Source organism: Dryobates pubescens, chromosome 25, assembly GCF_014839835.1.
Source record: "Dryobates pubescens isolate bDryPub1 chromosome 25, bDryPub1.pri, whole genome shotgun sequence".
Lineage (NCBI taxonomy): Eukaryota > Metazoa > Chordata > Aves > Piciformes > Picidae > Dryobates > Dryobates pubescens.
The window spans coordinates 8,435,165-8,452,685 of record NC_071636.1 but is presented as its reverse complement, the minus strand read 5'-3'; the positions used below and the strand labels follow the sequence as shown (position 1 = coordinate 8,452,685).

The 17,521-nt window shown below is 39.1% G+C and overlaps 1 protein-coding gene across 2 annotated transcripts; it reads right to left on the bottom strand.

Moving 5' to 3' along the window:
* ATP6V0A2 (ATPase H+ transporting V0 subunit a2) lies at nt 1-16,597 on the bottom strand. 2 transcript variants are annotated; one of them, XM_054173294.1, is made up of 20 exons: nt 16,367-16,597; nt 14,911-14,989; nt 13,493-13,590; nt 12,513-12,650; nt 12,009-12,109; nt 11,212-11,338; nt 10,595-10,677; nt 10,176-10,269; nt 9,106-9,318; nt 8,383-8,533; nt 7,502-7,641; nt 6,709-6,866; nt 5,582-5,672; nt 5,154-5,272; nt 4,337-4,547; nt 3,679-3,798; nt 3,330-3,449; nt 2,050-2,167; nt 1,317-1,488; nt 1-404 (listed from the first exon to the last, which is right to left on the bottom strand). In XM_054173294.1, exons 1-20 carry the CDS (start codon nt 16,481-16,483, stop codon nt 302-304), a joined length of 2,553 nt encoding a protein of 850 aa, XP_054029269.1. In that variant the 5' UTR covers nt 16,484-16,597; the 3' UTR covers nt 1-301. The 2 variants fall into 2 exon arrangements, with proteins under 2 accessions (XP_054029269.1, XP_054029270.1); XM_054173295.1 differs by lacking the exon at nt 16,367-16,597 and adding an exon at nt 15,554-16,340.
* Between the last annotated feature and the right edge of the window lie 924 nt (nt 16,598-17,521).

The following is a 17,521-nucleotide window of genomic DNA, read 5'->3' as shown; positions in this document are numbered from 1 at the left end:
GCAACAAAAAATACCTACATCAGTTTTAGAACAAGCAGTAACAACTTTTTTTTTAAAGAATAAAATTAATTTACAACATTAGTTTATCAAGAAAAATGTACATTTTATATCTATATACTTTACAAGATATTCCACATCTGCTATGTATTTCTATGGGAGGTATATAATACAGAATTATTTGGCTGCATTATAAGGCAATCAGTGAAAACCACTTTGTCTTACAGGAAAACATTCCTAGGTAAGATCAAATCACATGATTATTTGCAGACAATTCCAAACATTTCTGCTGACAGCAACCAAACTACACCATATCATCTTTATTAAAATGTAAAGAAATGTGCTTAAAAGAGAAAGGTGTAAACTTGTATCCTCCACCAGAGTAAAATTTGTTCTGAAATTCCACCCTGAAATGAGATAAAACCAGAATCTGTTTATTAATCCAAAGTGACCATTTGTCAAGGTGTCAAGTTGTCAAACCATGCAACAGGAGGTTGAACAAAACCAGCCCTAACCCTGTCAGTGAGGCTTTCTATGCAGCTATTTCACCTTCCTACCAGACTCAGACAAATTTCATGTTTCTCAAGAGAGAGACCCAAACACACTGATATTGTGCTGCAACGGCTCATTTCTCACTTCTGTCTTACTAATTTGTTTCCAGTTAGTGGCAGTTAATTGTTTTGCAAATATACAGTATTGTGAAGACAATACTCTGCAATGCATATAGCTGTGCCTCATGTTTATAGACTGTGTGTCTGTCTTTTATACTGTGAATTTTATCAGGTTTCAAATCGAATACTTTCTGAATATACTCCAATGTGCAGAGCCTGTGATATTAAGACTAAGTAAAGATTAAAATACTTAAGCATTGGCAGCCCCACTGTAGTAAAAACTTTGCTCACAAACATCAATGTTCTGGTGAACCAAATAAATACAACAGACTGAAGCCATTCAGTGCTATAACCAGGATGAAACTAAAAGCACTTATCTATGTTACTAATACTCTATAGAAAGCTGCGATACTATAAATCAGATATACTCACAGCTTGCACCAAAACCAAGTCTGAATGTGGCAGAGGTTAATACACATCATAGGCCAACATAATACTTGAATTTACTGAAAATATTCCAGCAAAACAGTCACATTCAACTTATTTTAAATGATAAAATAAATCTATTACAGTGGCATGATGCTGTTGAATTTTACACTTTTTTTTCTCTTTTTAATAAAGTACCTAATATTTTGTCACAAAAAAAAAAAAATTCCTCTTGAACAAGTCAGTATATAATAAACTGGTATAAAAAAGAAATTAACTTACCAGTGAAGTCGTATAGCATGGAGAAAAGCAGAAAGTCCCTCCATGACCAGAAGAATAAAAACTGTTAGCACAGCAAAAAAGGCTAGAACAGGGACTAGAAGTAAGACACCGTATGTTGTATCCACACGAAGACCCACTCTCATCACCATTTGCCACAGAACTTCTGATAATTCTAGTTAAAAAAAGTTTTCATCATTAATGCTGACACTGCACACACTTCCCTAGCAAGCCACTCCAACTCACCATATTCTAGTTTAACCAGTATCACAGCATCTGCTGAACTAGCAGCAACACCCTCCCCCAGTTAGTTGCCCCCTTACCCCTCCCTCCCCCAGAACACTTACAGGGACATCTCAGTTTCAAAAAACAGATCTACTGCTGGCAATATTTTACACCATGACATGAAGAGTTCAGCAAGTGCCCAAATAGGTTCTAAACTGGTCAACCAATGGAAAATAGGAAGTGGTAGTGTGACTGCTGATAAACTGTTACGCAAGGTAAGTATTAGCCTCTTCACAACACAGAGCAATCACTGCAGATTACTAGGTTCCAAAGAGTACATCACAATTTTAGTTTGGGGGTTTTCCATAGATCATGGTTAAACAGGGGAATTTTGTCTGATGATTTCAAAGTAGTATCACTTCAACAAGCCAATCCCCCTATAACCAGCATTAAAAAATCAAGACAGATGAAAAAAATAAACCACCAACCAACTCAAAAAACCCCCACTTACGTGCATGAGCAAGACTTAATGCCCAGAGTCTCAGATATGAAGCCGTATTAGAAATGCATCCTAAACAGTATTCAATGGTATGAATTGCTTGATTCATAAACACATCTGCAAAATTAAACTAAAATACAAAAATACATTTGTATGCATTTACACATAGTACAGCACAGGAAATCTTAGTACATATGGAACAATAATTCTATTGAAGGGCAATGCACTGCCTTCATATCAAGTGAAAAAAGATCTGTGTATCTGTAGACAACATTAAAAAAAAAAAAATCAGATGCTACAATTTCCCTGTTCATTTCCCCAATTCCTTTATTGATAAAAAATTTAATTGATGGTTTCCACAAGGAATGTGATCTAATACTTGAAAACTTTTAAGTAGTAAACCCATCCATGATTCTGTCCCATTCTACTGAGGTCATACATTGATCATGTCCATTTTCGTGTATTTTAAAGCAGGAATGATTGTTAGTAGTGCCAGTGATAGAAAAGTAACTATATGAATGCTGTAAACTCTAAATGTACATACTTGCTGCTAACAAAGAGTTCCAAGACTATTATTACTACAAATGTCAACACTTACTTTGCATGAACTATGAGATTTTTAAGCCAACGACTCTTGTATTTCATACACATCAAAAGCAAGTCAACTATCCCAGTGAAGTGAGTACTAGTCTGTACACTGGAAAACTGAAACAATTTTTGTCTTTCAATACACAAGAAATCAATGGAATCAGTCATGACCTTTAAAAGATTGCTTAAAACTCACCAGCAGCAGTAGCTAGGGACTAGGAATGCTGCCCAAGTCCCTCAACCCTCATTAGCAATAATCCACATCACAAGATGTAATATGCAGACATAAAAAGACTTTTGTCTGGATGAAAAGCCAAGATTAATTAATATGAAGCTGGCAATCATCCTCTTGCCTTGATTTTAAAAATCCATAAAAGTCACACAGGTAGGATTTTTATCCTACTCTTCAGTTTAAGAAAACCTATAGTCTTAGATGTAATGTCTAGAGATACCAATAAAGCACCTCCTCTTCTCCACTACAGAGAGATTCTGGCGTACCACAAATACTAATGAATATAACAAGCAATAATGATAAAATATCAACAAATAAAGATAAGCAAATTGCATTCAGGCATCAAGGTTTTGGTGAAGGCTCAGCTGATTTTCCTGAAAACTTCCAGGTGCTCCATGCAATAGATTATCTTGATATTCCATTTCTAACTTGCTTTTAAGAATACAAACTAGAGATTAAGTAAAGCCATTACCTCCTCTCCATCCCCCTCTCTGTGCCCACTGTCCAAATGACTGCTTCCTTCTTCTACATCATGACATCTCAGAAGAGAAAGCTCTTCTTCACTTTCTTTCCGAATGAGCTTGTAGCCACTCTACAAAATGGAAACATCACATCTTCAGGCGGACTGACAGTGTCGCTTAAAACATTTATTTAAAGTAGCCATAGGCAAAGGCAAAAAGAGAGCCAGAGGAACAAATCACTATTATGGGTTACAGTCAAAAACACTGAGAGTAAAAATACCTAACAAGGACATTACATGCAATACACCACCAGCTGAATTCTTCTATACTGAAGAAATGTGTAAGGTCCTCAATACTTACCCTGTACATTCTAATGCCTCGGGCTCCACTGTGCAACCAGTATAAATACAGAGGTTTACCAAAAAGCAATACGGGAACACAAAGAAAAGCAATAGTAAGTAAAAACCTCTGCAGACCAATCTGGGCAGGAAAGAAAGAAAATAACATTAGATCATGCCATCTAAAGTAGGAAAAAAAACTTCCCATCTTCCTTTAAAGGTCTGTTTGAGCATAAGAAAAAATACCACTTGAACACACACTTAATCAGGCCCTTAAATTTGAGTTACAGACATGCAGCATCCTCAGGACTGGTTCTGGATTAAGGCACTACTGATATTCTGATATATATAATATGCTGATACTATTCTTACAAAGATTATTTACCACATAAAAAAGCATCAAAATTACAAGCATGAGGCTTTGCTCTCTAGCCTTAATTTTAACCTGGGAGATTTTGTTCTAGAAACAGGTATTGTCACCAGCCACTATGTAAAAATCTTACAAGCAACTAAAGAGTAAATATATTATTTAATCATAACCTTTACTTGATTTCCCCTTAGTCTGATACATTCACCCTTGTAGGGCAAGACTCAGCCATCAGCCTTTTATGACTGGTGAAGTGTTATCTGTACAGTGACTACAGGACCTTCAGAAGCTGTCAAAGACGTTACTAACTAACCTGTCCAGTGTAGAAGACGTCTGTTTCACCACCAGTAAACAGGAACATGTTAATAAATTGTATCAGGATACTAGGAGCAGATGTAGAGTCCTCTGCAGAGTATGCTAGCCATTTAAAGAATATCATAAAGACAAGGTAGCCAAAGATGCACATCATGAATAAAAGTTCAGGAAGAAAAACCAAATAAATATTGTACTTCTTTTTGAAATGCCTAAAAGATAAAAATGGGGGAAAAAAAGACAAACATAACTTTACAAAGAAAGATCAAGATAAATACATGGCCCAAACATGATTTCAATAAGAGAGAATAAAAGCCAGAACTTTTAAATGGCAACATTGAAATGCAATCCAGAACCAATTTCTTCGTATTTGGTGAAATTTACATCAGGTATTTTGGAACAGGCTGCCTGGGGAGATGGTGAACTCATTGTCCCTGGAGGCATTCCAAAATATGTAGACATGGCACATTGAGACATAGTTTAATAGCCATAATGGTGTTAGGTCAGCAGTTGGAATCAATGATCTTAGAGGTCTTTTCCAGCAGAAATGATTCTATGATTTCAGTGGGAAATCTTGTATTAATTGGTGTCTTCAGATTTTTTGGCATAATACCAATCCATCATCACATGCATGTGAAGGAAGGTCTCTCTGTTGCTGTGGTTTTTTAAGAATCATTCTATTATTCTGTGGTTGGTTGCTTGGGGTTTTGTTTTGTTTTGTTTTGTTTTAAATTGTTCCAGTCTCTCTTAGCAGATTAACTGTTATCACTGAAGTCTTGACAAAAGCTACAATGTTAACATTAACTTCGGGTACTTACAAGTGGTTAAATACCCCCAGTACAACTCCAAACGTCATGTGAGTCACTCCAAAAATCACAGACATTTTCATTTTGAAAGAATTTAAAAAACTGAGACGGTTGCTTGCCAAATTCCATATCTGAGGAAGAGAAGACAAAAGCAGCATTAAAGAGCAGTGTAATACAAGGACTAAAACATTTCCCTTTCTCTGCTGCAGAACAGAATTCTACCTCCAACAGAGATCACAACTGAAATTGAGTGGCATGAAAAATAATTCTGTGAAAAATCTTTGACTCCTGAAACAAAAAGCTCTTTTCAAATGGCGAATGGATGGAAGTAGAAGTGTGTTGAATCCATAGGAAGATTTCTCTTTCTTGTACACATACCAGATTCCAATTTACAAAGGACTGATCATCACAAATGGATAATTTAAAAGAATAAAACTAACCGGATCAATTCCAAAGGGGTAAACTCCATGGTATACACCAGTAACATTTGGATCCAGTGCTAAAAACTGATTATCCTGCAGATCCTCAAGACTGCAGAGAAAGAAAAACACAATTAGATCTGACACTGTTTAAACATGGTGACAACATATACTTTCATCTCTGCAAGACACTGCTCCTGCTTTCCATTATGAGTAGCTCGTCCATGGTCAGACTTTCTAAGCTAATAAAAACAATTGCAAAAAATAAGTATCTCTAGAAACTCACCATCTGGGCTTAATTCACACTCATGTTTTTGAAATGAAAGTTTCTTTATTTTATCCCCGTTTCCCTTAGAATGGAAAAGTCATTTTAAAAGATCACAATTTGCTGTTATATAAAATTCACTAACAAACACCTAAAGAATAATTGAGATTTTTCTCCCTTTTGCATTTAAATTATTTCCTACTCTAACTCCATGCAGTGCTTCACTTTAACGAAAGTCAGTGCTTTAGACCCTCCTGTTTGAAGCCACTTCCTGGGTTTTGTAGCAAAATGAGATGCAGGCTGTGAACATTTAAATACCAACGGGCCACATCTCAAAACAATGAGGTTACTCCACTTTGTGAAAAAGTAGGTTAGACAATTCACATAGCCTACTTTTTTTCCTCCCTTTTACTATTAAGAAAGGCTGTGCAGAAACTAATGATTGCTAAGTAATTCATTTCATTAAATTATATTCTAGAAAATCCTCCAGGTGACTGAGCACATGTCAATCCAGTAAAGCAACACTGATAAATACAAGATTAACCTGATTGACTGAATTAAATATAATCAAATTCTAATATTGGTTTTGTAAGAAATTGTGTTCTCTGTGGCTTTCCCACTTTAAAGTAATGAGCAATTTGATGTTTTTTGTTTTTAAATATTACTGCTTTTTATCCTAAACATAGATGTTACCACTAAGCCCTTAGTGCACGAGCACTTGTTACCTTTACAACAAGGTTTTGTTAGACATCACTACATTTACTTACTACTCTCAATTAAAAAAAACCCAAACAATTAAAATACGTGAGCAAAAGGGTTAAACTGGTGCAGGAAGCATGGGTTTGGTTTAACAGCACAGAAGGCAGAGAGGCATGCTACTCACCCCCAAACCTTCTCTTCAAACATTGCTGAAACATTCCATCCAGAACCAAATATATTTAATGACTTTGAAAAACAGTCATTATAGATCAATCCAGTGTAGACAGAAAACAGACCCATTAACAAAATAACATAGCGGCCTTCAAATAACATTTTCATTATCTGGAAGTATTGGGGGAAAAAAGAAGAAAGAGAAACACATTTTTGGTTTAAATTGAACACAGATTCGAAGTCCCCATGAAGGCTCCCATGACACAAACTGAGCCTTTTCTCACTGGCATCATTAGACTAACAAATTATCTGTTTAAGCCCCATTTTCTTCCTCAGATTAGTTTTCAAGAAGTTAGACATTTGCAGCCACTCTTAATTAAATGTAACTCTAACGAGAGGTGTAGGTGTTCCTGCATTCCAACACCATATATGATTAAAAAAAATTGGTTAAAATTAAGTGTAATAAATTTCAAACTATGAATTGTTTCAGAAACAATAAAAGATGGAATTTGAAAAATCGTTTTCTCCTCACCTTACTCACTGTAACCACACTGTGTGAAACACATACACCAATAATTAGCCCTCACAAAAGGAAAGCACAACAGTATCAACTGATTTTTCTCAGCCTTTCATTACAACTTGATTCTGTCCTCTCAACAAAAGTGAATAGTTAATGTCAACTTTAAACAAAGAAAATCTTGAAACAAAAGAAAAACCACCCAGTCTAATACACATGCAGTAAGTTGTGCTATTCAGTTGAAGTTATCTTGCTGGAGGGGGAGTACATTATTTCTAATTCCTTTTACCTCATCTTGTGATCTTTGCAATCTAGGGTGGTTTTCATACAGTATTGTCAGGAGTGCAAATATGAGCATTAGCAGACCATGGCCTAAGTCTCCAAACATCACCGCAAACAAGAAGGGAAAAGTGATGATGGTATAGAGAGCTGGAATGACAGCACAACAGATTTCAGGCACACAGCACAACAGATGCTATTGCTATATGAATTATGACTAAGAAATTCAACTACTTCAACCTCTTGAACAATTTCAGCTTTGAGTTTGAAAGACATTTCACTTCTTGCTAATAGACCTCTCCTCCACACTATGAATTAAACTCACTTTAAAGCTTGCTTGTTGTGTATCCTTTAGTAACAACTCCACAGTTGAACATTAGCTGATAATTATGAGAAGAATACAAGCCCTGACAAGAGTTCACCCTCCAGGGCTATTTTGGGTCTCTATTATAATGTGCCCTTTTCTGTACAGCATGACATAGTGAACATAGCCACAAAAGTACATCAGGACATTAAAATAACTGGGCTATACAAGATGGATTTTTTTCAAGTGATGAGTTCCACACTTCAGTAAAATCAATAGCCATTAGCACAGGGATTTTCCCTGCCTCCACCCCTCAAATATCTTATCTAAGGTAAAACACAAAGAAACATTATACAGCTTTACATTATACATCTTTAATGCTAAAGACACTCAGCAAAATCAAATCCCATCTTACGGCTTGGAGCACCACTGGTACTTTTGATGTATTTTAAAACAGCTACCTATATGCAGCATGGTTGTCACCATTTTGCCTTTAATGGTGTCCAACTCAGCAAGATATTTAAACACATAACAAGGCAAGCAGTAATGACAGCACTGCTCACAGTTCAGATTTCAGAAGGACCAACCTGGATTAACTTCACCATAGTTTCCAACTCCATAGGCATCAACAATGTTTTGGAACCCTGAGGTAAATTTATTGGTACGTATCAAAGTTGGAGGAGGTTGTGTTGTTGGGATGGTATTCATGAATGAAGAAACTGCAGCTCCACTCTTTCTCTAATTACAGACAAAAAGATGACACATGTATACAAAAACTCAGCTGATGCTAATCAATCCTTTCCCCTTTCAGCAGTTTCACTGATCCAGAAACATCCCTAAATTAAATCTTGTGTTTAACATTTATCCCTTTTTGCCTTAAAAAAAATTTACACTGATCTGTTCCTCTAAAACCACTGATTATGTAGTGTTCTAATCTTCACATGAAATACCAGACAAGACTCACTAGTCGGTATTATAAACCAAGTATTTGTTACTAAAAATTCTCTCTTATACAGCAAAAAAGATGGAGCTGCACTCAACAGAACAAACACAAGGGAATTAGAATCTTCTGCTTCACTGTAAGCAGAACAACAAACCAACAAGAAACCAACAAATCAACCAGTAAAATGCCCCCACACACAGCACTAAATAACGACTTTGCTTACAAAGTAATTATTTGATATGAGTTCACAGAGGCCCAGACATGCCTGTGCCTACTTGTAGGCTATTTTAAATAATGCTTTTCTTTCTTCATCTGCACAGTTAGTTCAAGACAAGTTTTAACATCAGTGAGTTTTCAGCTGACTTACTGAACCTTCCTCCAATGCATGGCGCAAGTTTTGAAGATCAGCAACTGGACACCAAGCCTCAGCAATTAAACATTTATTTGTGACATCAAAACTGCACAGGTTGAGTACATGATAAATGGCTTTCATCTTCTTCACTTGGATAACCCATGTATAGACTGATTCAGATGCTTTACATAAGACTTGGCGTAAGTAATCCTCGGTTTTATGCAGCACCTTTGGCCAAGGAAAAGAAATTAATTGAAAACGTCCCAGTGGTCATGTTCCCTTCACTAAAAGCACACAGCATTTCTCCAGTGCTTGATCTAGGAGAGCACACTAACTGCTGCTGGAAACAGAAGACAATGCCCAGGTGCCCTGAACTTTAACGGAATCGTGCAACACAAGATCAGGGACGTGACATGAAGTCACAGAATCATAGAATAGTTTTGGTTGGAAAAGACCTTCAAGATCAACAAGCCCAACCATTAACTCTACCAAGTCTGATGCTAAACCATGTCCCTTCAGCACATCTCTGTTGCTTTTAAAAACCTCCGGGGATAAGAATTCAACCACTTCCCCCAGGAGTTTGTTCCAGTGTTTAAAACCCTTTCAGTGAGTAAGTTTCATCTAATACTCAATTTAAGTCTCCTCTGGAGGCCATTTTCTCTTGCCCCACCACTTGTTACTAGGGTGAAGAGACCAACACCCACCTCACTACAACTCCTTTCAGAGAACTGTAGAGAGCGACAATGTCTCCCCTCAGCCTCCTTTTCTCCAGGCTGAACAACCCCAGTTCCCTCAGCTGCTCCTCACAAGACTTGCTCTCCAAACCCTTCACTAGCTTTGTTGTCCTCTTCTGGACCAGCTCCAGCACCTCAATGTATTCCTTGTAGTAAGGGCCCCAAAACTGAACACTGCTGGTCACACTATTACTGATACAGGCCAGGATGCCATTGGCCTTGTTGGCCACACGCTGGCTCACAATCAGCCATATTCAGACCCAAAGCTGTATATATTTTAGAAGTGTATTCATATATTGAATTTCCTAAACAATAAGCACAGCAAAGGGAATACTGTTGCTATTTACTCACAGTGTGAAGATCCTGAATACGAACATTTAGTCCTTCAACAACTGCACTGCGTTCCTCTGTGCTATTTGGATAGGGATACACGTGACAGTGATAGCTACAGAAAAAAACAGAAGCTTATGTTAAATAACCAACTAAAACAAAACAAATCACCCAGCCCCCTGCCCTAGTCATTTAATAGCCACAGAACAGATTCAATTGAGAGTCAGTACTTTGCCTGTACTTAAGGACTGCAGATAAAATGACTCATACATTGATTTGTATATTGCATAATTATATAGCTAGATGCAATGAGGGGAGGAACAAATTTAGCTTCAAAAACCTTGCCTAAAAACCAACACTTGAAAAAAGGGCAGCAGAGGGAAAACTAACAAGAAAATAAGCCAGGTATAAAGAAATTATATGTATGTTTTACTTCTTACCAATCACAAATCTTCTTAACTTTCTGGCCAATTTGTTCACCCCAGTAGGACACTAAAAAAACAAACCACTTTGTGGTTTCACCCTAAAAAATAAAAATAAACAACAAAAATAGGTTGATGAAGCTTGCTTTTAACCAGCAACTCCACTATAATTACAAATCTGAATAACTAGAAAAAGCTGTTAGTAGCATTAACCTTCTGCCATAAGTTCAGAGAAAAAACTTCATAGAACACCAAGTATTCTCCAGACTTCTTGCCTTTAACCACTGAATGAAGAACTAAAATGACTACTGAAAGGTAATACACTGCACATGCCTAATTAATAAATATCCAAACAGCCATTTAACCACATATTTAGATAGGTACAAAATTATAAAGTCACTACAATTCCACAATAAAGTTCTGCATTCATCAAGCTGAGACACAATAAATTAATTGCAACTCCTGTACTTATGGTGGCATCAAGACCTCTAATTTTGCAGTCTTACAAGTTTTAAGACTTTTTAATAGTTTTGCCTCCAAGGGCACATTCACTGCAGGCAGACCTGAGCAGGAATTCTTCCAGGTCATATGGAAAACACAAACAAAATAAACTGGTAATTACAAAGTTTACTTACTGTATCAGGATCCTCCAGACGCTCATCCAACTCTGCATAGGTAAGGATAGTATAGCCCTTACATGCTCGCCACAGCATTTTCTCAAATGCTTCAACTTTTGCCATGTGAACTAACCCAGATATAAACCTATGGAAAAAGAAAAAAATTGAAAAATAAGCTGAAATCACACCCACAAAAAATTTAAAAACCCAAGAGCACATCATTACTCCGTATCACACAGCCCCAGTAACTTAACATCTCCCATCGCTAGAGAAAGAAGCATCACGCTAAGGAGGAAGTAACTGCTATATAAAATAGAGTCAATTTCTATTTAGAAAGCAAACAGACCATAGGCCAAACACACAACTGGCATTATGTTTGACATAGGTGGGTTTGGTTTGTTTTGTTGGTAAAACACCCTCTTATAATGGTGTCAGAGCAGGATTCATACACCATTTGAAAGGCAACTAGACAACACCATTAATAATGTTACAACTGACATTGCCAGGTGATTAAAAGTGTATTTATGCAAGAGAAACACTCTGAATAGCAGCAGAAAGCACTGATTTAGAGGTTTTCCACTCGATTTGATGGAAGTTTTGAGACAGTTTTTTTGGTGCTGTCCTTATATCTTCAAATAATCCAGTTCTCATTTGGGCCAGAATCCTGCCCTGTCTAAAACTGTCTGGCTCATCTGAAATCTGAAACTACTTTCTACCTATTAAGAAAACAGCCCATTATTATCAGCAGCTCACCAAAGCAGTTCTGAAACAGCACACACTGTTGATCAGCCATACATGGACTGAACCATACCTACCCCAGTTTGGCACCCAGTCTGTGCATACAGTTGTAATCCACTAATGGCTCATTCTCCATGGATGGAAACTCTTCATAATTTGCATGTAATTGGGATTCATACTGGCAAATGAAAGAAAGATCATTTGTTATTCTAAAAAACAGTTAATTAAATAAATTATTGCAATAAAAATATAAAAACTTTTCCTGTGTTCCATTCAGGCAACCAAGACATCTCGGGATCTCAAGTGCACCGCTCTTAGCAATCACAGTATTGTAAGGGCTACGTGGTAAATTCCTTAGCACAATTTATGCATCAAAATCACACAAATACACCTTCATCTTCAGCTGGCATCAGCAGGAATATTCAAACAATTCAGAGAGGTCAAAAATCTCTTCTAAATCTAGGGCTGCATATTCCTGTGTATAAACACAGCCCAGCACGAGAGCCCACACCTGAACTAGAACTGATCACAACCAAAATGCCCCACAACACACAAGCCTCACCAAACAACATAAGCAGTACCTCTGCCGTTCTCCTGACAAATCCTTGAGTCACATCTAGCATGCACATGTATTCCGTTAGTTCGAGCAGGTTTCTCCTCAACTTTTCTTTGTTCCTAGTTATTTCCCTCAATTCTGTCTCCAGCTTCTGCAACTGTTCCTAAAACACAGAGGAAAAATGACATAGAAACTGTTATATTGTTCTGGAAATCAGGGTAGGAAGAGTTTTAAGCATATGTTCATTTGCTGCAATGGTGGAGTTTCCCCATTTCTTACTTAACTTAAGCTCCATAGGTTTTATTCCCCAGTCTGCCAAAGGCTGCTTTGTACTAAGTGCACTTGATCCACCACTGGCATCTGTTAAGTCTGCTGTTCTGACCCTAATTTGTGTCAGAGTGAAATAATGCAGACTTGGAATTAGAACTTTCAGATGGTACAGGGTGCAAGGCACTTACCTATTTCATTAACAGAATTACAGCAAAACATACTGTCACTCAAAATCGTATCTGCATTCTACAAGCTTCTAACACAATACCAGAAAAAGCATTCAGATAAAATAGCACCATGTTTGCTATGCAACCAGCACTGGACTCTGCAGAGCCTGGGGCGTATCAAACTCCCACACTCCCCAGAAATTTTGGATGCACAGAAAGAGCCTTAGTTAAGTCCCAAAGCATACAACTGAAGGAATACATCTGCAGATAACAATCTGGCTGGAACAGTGTAATGTGCCAATCCATCAAAATAAAACAGATCACTGCAAACCCCATGGACTTAGCTTTGACCCCTCCACAGGAATTTTGGGTAAATACCAAATCTTTGTTGGCAGTCTTTGAAATAACACTGACAGAAAGATTAAAACCTGAACAAAACCAAAAGTGAATGTTTCTGACCACCGACCACACCCCTGTAATTTAAGCCATAGTAATAAGATAACAAGCGTGAATTACAGTTCCAAGATCCAGAGCTATACTTCTGCCATCTGATCTGTGGAAAAGTTACCTGGATTTCTAAAATGTGTTTCAGCAAAGGGGCAGGAGGAGCAACATCTCCTTCAGGAAGTGGAATATCCGCCTTTTTAATTTCTTGTACTAAGTACCCTGGAGTGAGAAGAGAAACAGCATCAGAAAGGAAATGGTATTTCCTTGTACTTCATAGAATGCTGCAGCCACCCTTCAGTTGTTATTGATAGTGCAGATCACACTGCAGCATCAGGCCACAGCTATTGTATTTGTTTGTTTTAGCAACAACACACACACTGGAGTCTTTGCAAAAAAGGGGCTTATGGCATGCTAGGAATAAACACAGAATGGTTCTGTTTTGGGAGTCCCCAGAAGTAAGCTATCTTCAGAGTCCTCTGACTGAAATTTTCCTACCAAAAGTACTTTTTAAGAAGCTTTTTATATTTCAAGATACCACTTTCTGCTAATCACTCCATCTGTTAAAACCTGGTGTTCTGCTCATTGACCCATGTTTGCAATAGAAAGTGTTCAAACAAGGCAGCTTAAGCAACCTTGACAACAAATGCAACTCACACTGCGGAGGGAGGTTGCTGAAATAGCTACTGGGATGGTTTGGCATGACCAGCACACGCCTCTGATGAGATTCCAATAAAGGAACCCTTTAACATTAACTTTTCCTCAGGATACATTGAAGAAATCTGCATCCTGGCTGTAATGCTCTAACATACCCTTCTCTAGTCATTAACTATCACATGAGTACAACCATTAATTACCTAAGGTATTTCTGAGGGTGCTTTAAAAAAAACCAACAGTATTAAAATTGCATAACATGAAAAAAAGTTTATCTTCTAGCCAAGATATAGTCAAAGTAAAGTTTCCATTTTCCTAGTAAAGTTCTCAGCAGTCAATATTGAAATGGTCTCAACTATTTATTAGCAACTCTGATCTTAAAAAATAACTCAACCTATTTAACATGTCTGTGTTGCAGCATAAGGACATTTTTACAGCTCACAAAACCGAGAACCAGAGATCAGTAAAATACTGGAACAGGCTGCCCAGAGAGGTTGTGGAGTTTCCATATTCAAAATCTCACCAGACACACTCCTGGACAACAGGCTCTAGCTTGAGCTGGAGGTGGACTAAAGAAGTCCTTCTCAACCTAAACAATTCTGTGATACACAGAGAACTGATGCAGCATATCAAGAGAAATTAAGGATTAGATCTGCATGTTCTGACTCAATTCAGTGTTCATCTCCAGAGATCTATACAAACACTTTGCATTTCTATGCCTGTGCATTTTTTCATAGGTAGGGAAGTTGTGTAAGGTTCTCCAGCATTTGCATCACACAAAAAATTAAAAAACACTGTAGCTGAAACCTTCACCACAGTTCCACTCTAACCATGTAAGCTTCAATAATACCACAGATGAGAAAGAGCAGACATGGAAACAAAGCTCACCCAGTATTCTTTCCATTTCTTCACACTTCTTCATTTCATTCACAAATTTTCTCTGAAATACACTTACATTTGGGTTGAGCTACAGAAGAAGGAAAAAATGCTTATTAGGCATTTATACCAGCAACAACCCTAAAACCTAACAGCTATTTCTGTGACTTCATAGAGACAATTTTGAGTGCACTCTATGTGCTCTCTTTCTACAAAATGCTTTTCTGCTAGGAAGGTATCAAAATCTAAAAGGATAAGGAAGTTTCCAAATAGCAGGGGTTTATTTAAACAGAATTATCAGTGCCTTTTGCTAGTTTTACTCAAACAAAATAACCACATCTACTAGAGAAGTCATTCCTGATCTTATTTCTATAGGTTCAAGAGACTACTTAATGACTATCAGTTAACAAACCCTTCTACAAGCACATTTTTGTGATGGTTTCCCACAGAATCTACACGAAATGTTAAGTTTTGAAAGAATCTTTTAATGTACATTCCCATATTACATGTGTGCCATGTCTCTGCTTATTCAGCTTTTAAATCAGATCCACTAACAGGTTATTTCTGCAATAAGCAGTGTCAGATACCTCAAGTGGCATTGACATGTCAAACATGACACCCATGCAATGTTTCTTACAGATCTGTCTCCTCTTACCTGCCTTATTTACCAATTAGCTGTTAATTTAAGCTCTCCAAGTTTTCCTTGCAAAAATTTTGCAACCTACATTTATGAAGAATACTTGGAAGAAATTACAAAGTGTTAGTTAGGAAGCAAAGATCGTACAATGGTGATGAGACAATGCAGAAACAAGGTTAATTATTACCCAACCCAATTTTATATTACTCAGCATGTAGTTTCCTCCAAGGTTAATTGCTCCTCAAGGAACATACATGCTTTATAATGCAGAGTCTCTGGAGTTGAAGAAATAAGCCTACAAAACAGCTAAGGTGTTTCTACCCACCTGTCAGTGGGGTGGTTACACCTATTAGCTGCACACACACACATACACTCAAGACAAAAATCAGGGTGGCTTCAAGGTGGATAATGGGGTCTCCCAAGGGATCCTACTGCAAAACCAAACCACTCCAAATTCAAACTAATTCTGTGACAGAGGTAGGATAGTCTTCTTATAGAGTCTCAGGGAGGCTGGGGCTACACATCAATGTTCCATTGCCCAGATTTATATACAGGTTGGACCACGCGATCCCTGACGTCCCTCCCAGCCTGGTATTCGATGACTGATACATCTACAAGTCTAAGCTGGGGAAAGACAGGAACAGAAGCGATCTGAGGACTCCTTCACATGGCACCACCAGACTGAAACCCACATCCTCCTGACGGCACCTCCTCTGTCCGGCTCGGCTTTCTCCACGTCCACCCACTCGCCGGGCCCCTTCGGGGTCCTTTACCTCCCCGATCCTCACAGAGAGCCCCGCCGGGCGCCCGGGTGCCGCCGCCACTACTCACATCTCTGAACTCGGCCAGGCCACGTTCGCCCACCTCGCTGAGGCACTCGTAGGCCGAGCCGCTCTGCAGGAAGAGCTGCGCCAGGCACATCGGCTCGCCGCGGAACAGCGAGCCCATGGCGGGCTGGAGGGAAGAGGAGGGATTCAGCGAGGAGGGCACCGAGGCGGTGCGGCGATGTGTCCGGCGGCAGCCCGCGGTCCTAAGGCCATGGCGGAGCGCCCCAGCCCGCCGCCGGCAGCGCGGCCAGCTGCTTCCGGGGGCGGGGCCCACCGACGGCCAACCGACGGCGAACGCAGAGCGGGGCGGTGACGCGGGGCGAGCCGCTCTGTTCTTGACTCTGGTAGGAGGCCGGAGCGGGACCCTACTCACAGCGGTGGGGCGGACCGGCGGCCGCTGTTCTCGGCGCTGGTACTGCGCCGGAGCGGGGCCCGGCGCCGTTGAGGCCCGCAGTCCGTGGCGCGGGTACCGGCTCACGACGGCAGTGTCAGTGCAGCCGGAACACGAAGGCTGTTGAGCCCGGCACGCCGTGACTCGGCTCCTGGGGTGCTCTTTGGAAGCTCCTTCCGGGAGCCCCGAAAAATGGGATAGGAAACAGCTGGCAGTCACGGATTCAACCCGTGCGAGGCTTCCAAGTAAGGGTGTTCAGGAGAACATTTTAAGAGTTACAAGATCCAAACCACAGGAAAATCCCAAACTGAACGGCTAGACTCGATGATCTTAAAGGTCGTTTCTAACCTAAACGATTCTATGATCCCTAGAGGAACAGCAGTAGTAAATGTCTCCTGTACTCCCTGTAGCCCAGACAGAGGTTGCCAATGCAAGCCATTACTGGAAAAGAGAATTACAGAACAATACAGGAGAATAGATGAAGCATTATTACTTTTCAGAAGAGTAATCTGTCCACTGCTCCAGAAACGGGAGCATGATGGGTTTACTATGGAAAGGAACTACTGCCTTGATGCACTACACCGAGGACAATGACAGGACCATCCATAAGGACAAACCCCAACATCTTTCTGGCCTCTGGCCAGGGCTCATCTGTGTTCAGCAGATGCAGAGCTCACCCTGGTGAAGTCAACTCTAGTCTTGCTGCTCCAAATACAGCTCTGAACAATCATTCTTTGTATTAAATAACACAACTGTTTTCTGCATACC

Coding starts and splice junctions, on each gene's coding strand:
- ATP6V0A2 (XM_054173294.1), bottom strand. CDS start 16,483: ATGGGCTCGCTGTTCCGCGGCGAGCCGATGTGCCTGGCGCAGCTCTTC. Junction 13,591..14,910: donor AGAAATGGAAAGAATACTGG/GTGAGCTTTGTT, acceptor TTCTCACTCCAG/GGTACTTAGTACAAGAAATT. Junction 1,489..2,049: donor ATTAAGTCTTGCTCATGCAC/GTAAGTGGGGGT, acceptor TTTTTTAACTAG/AATTATCAGAAGTTCTGTGG.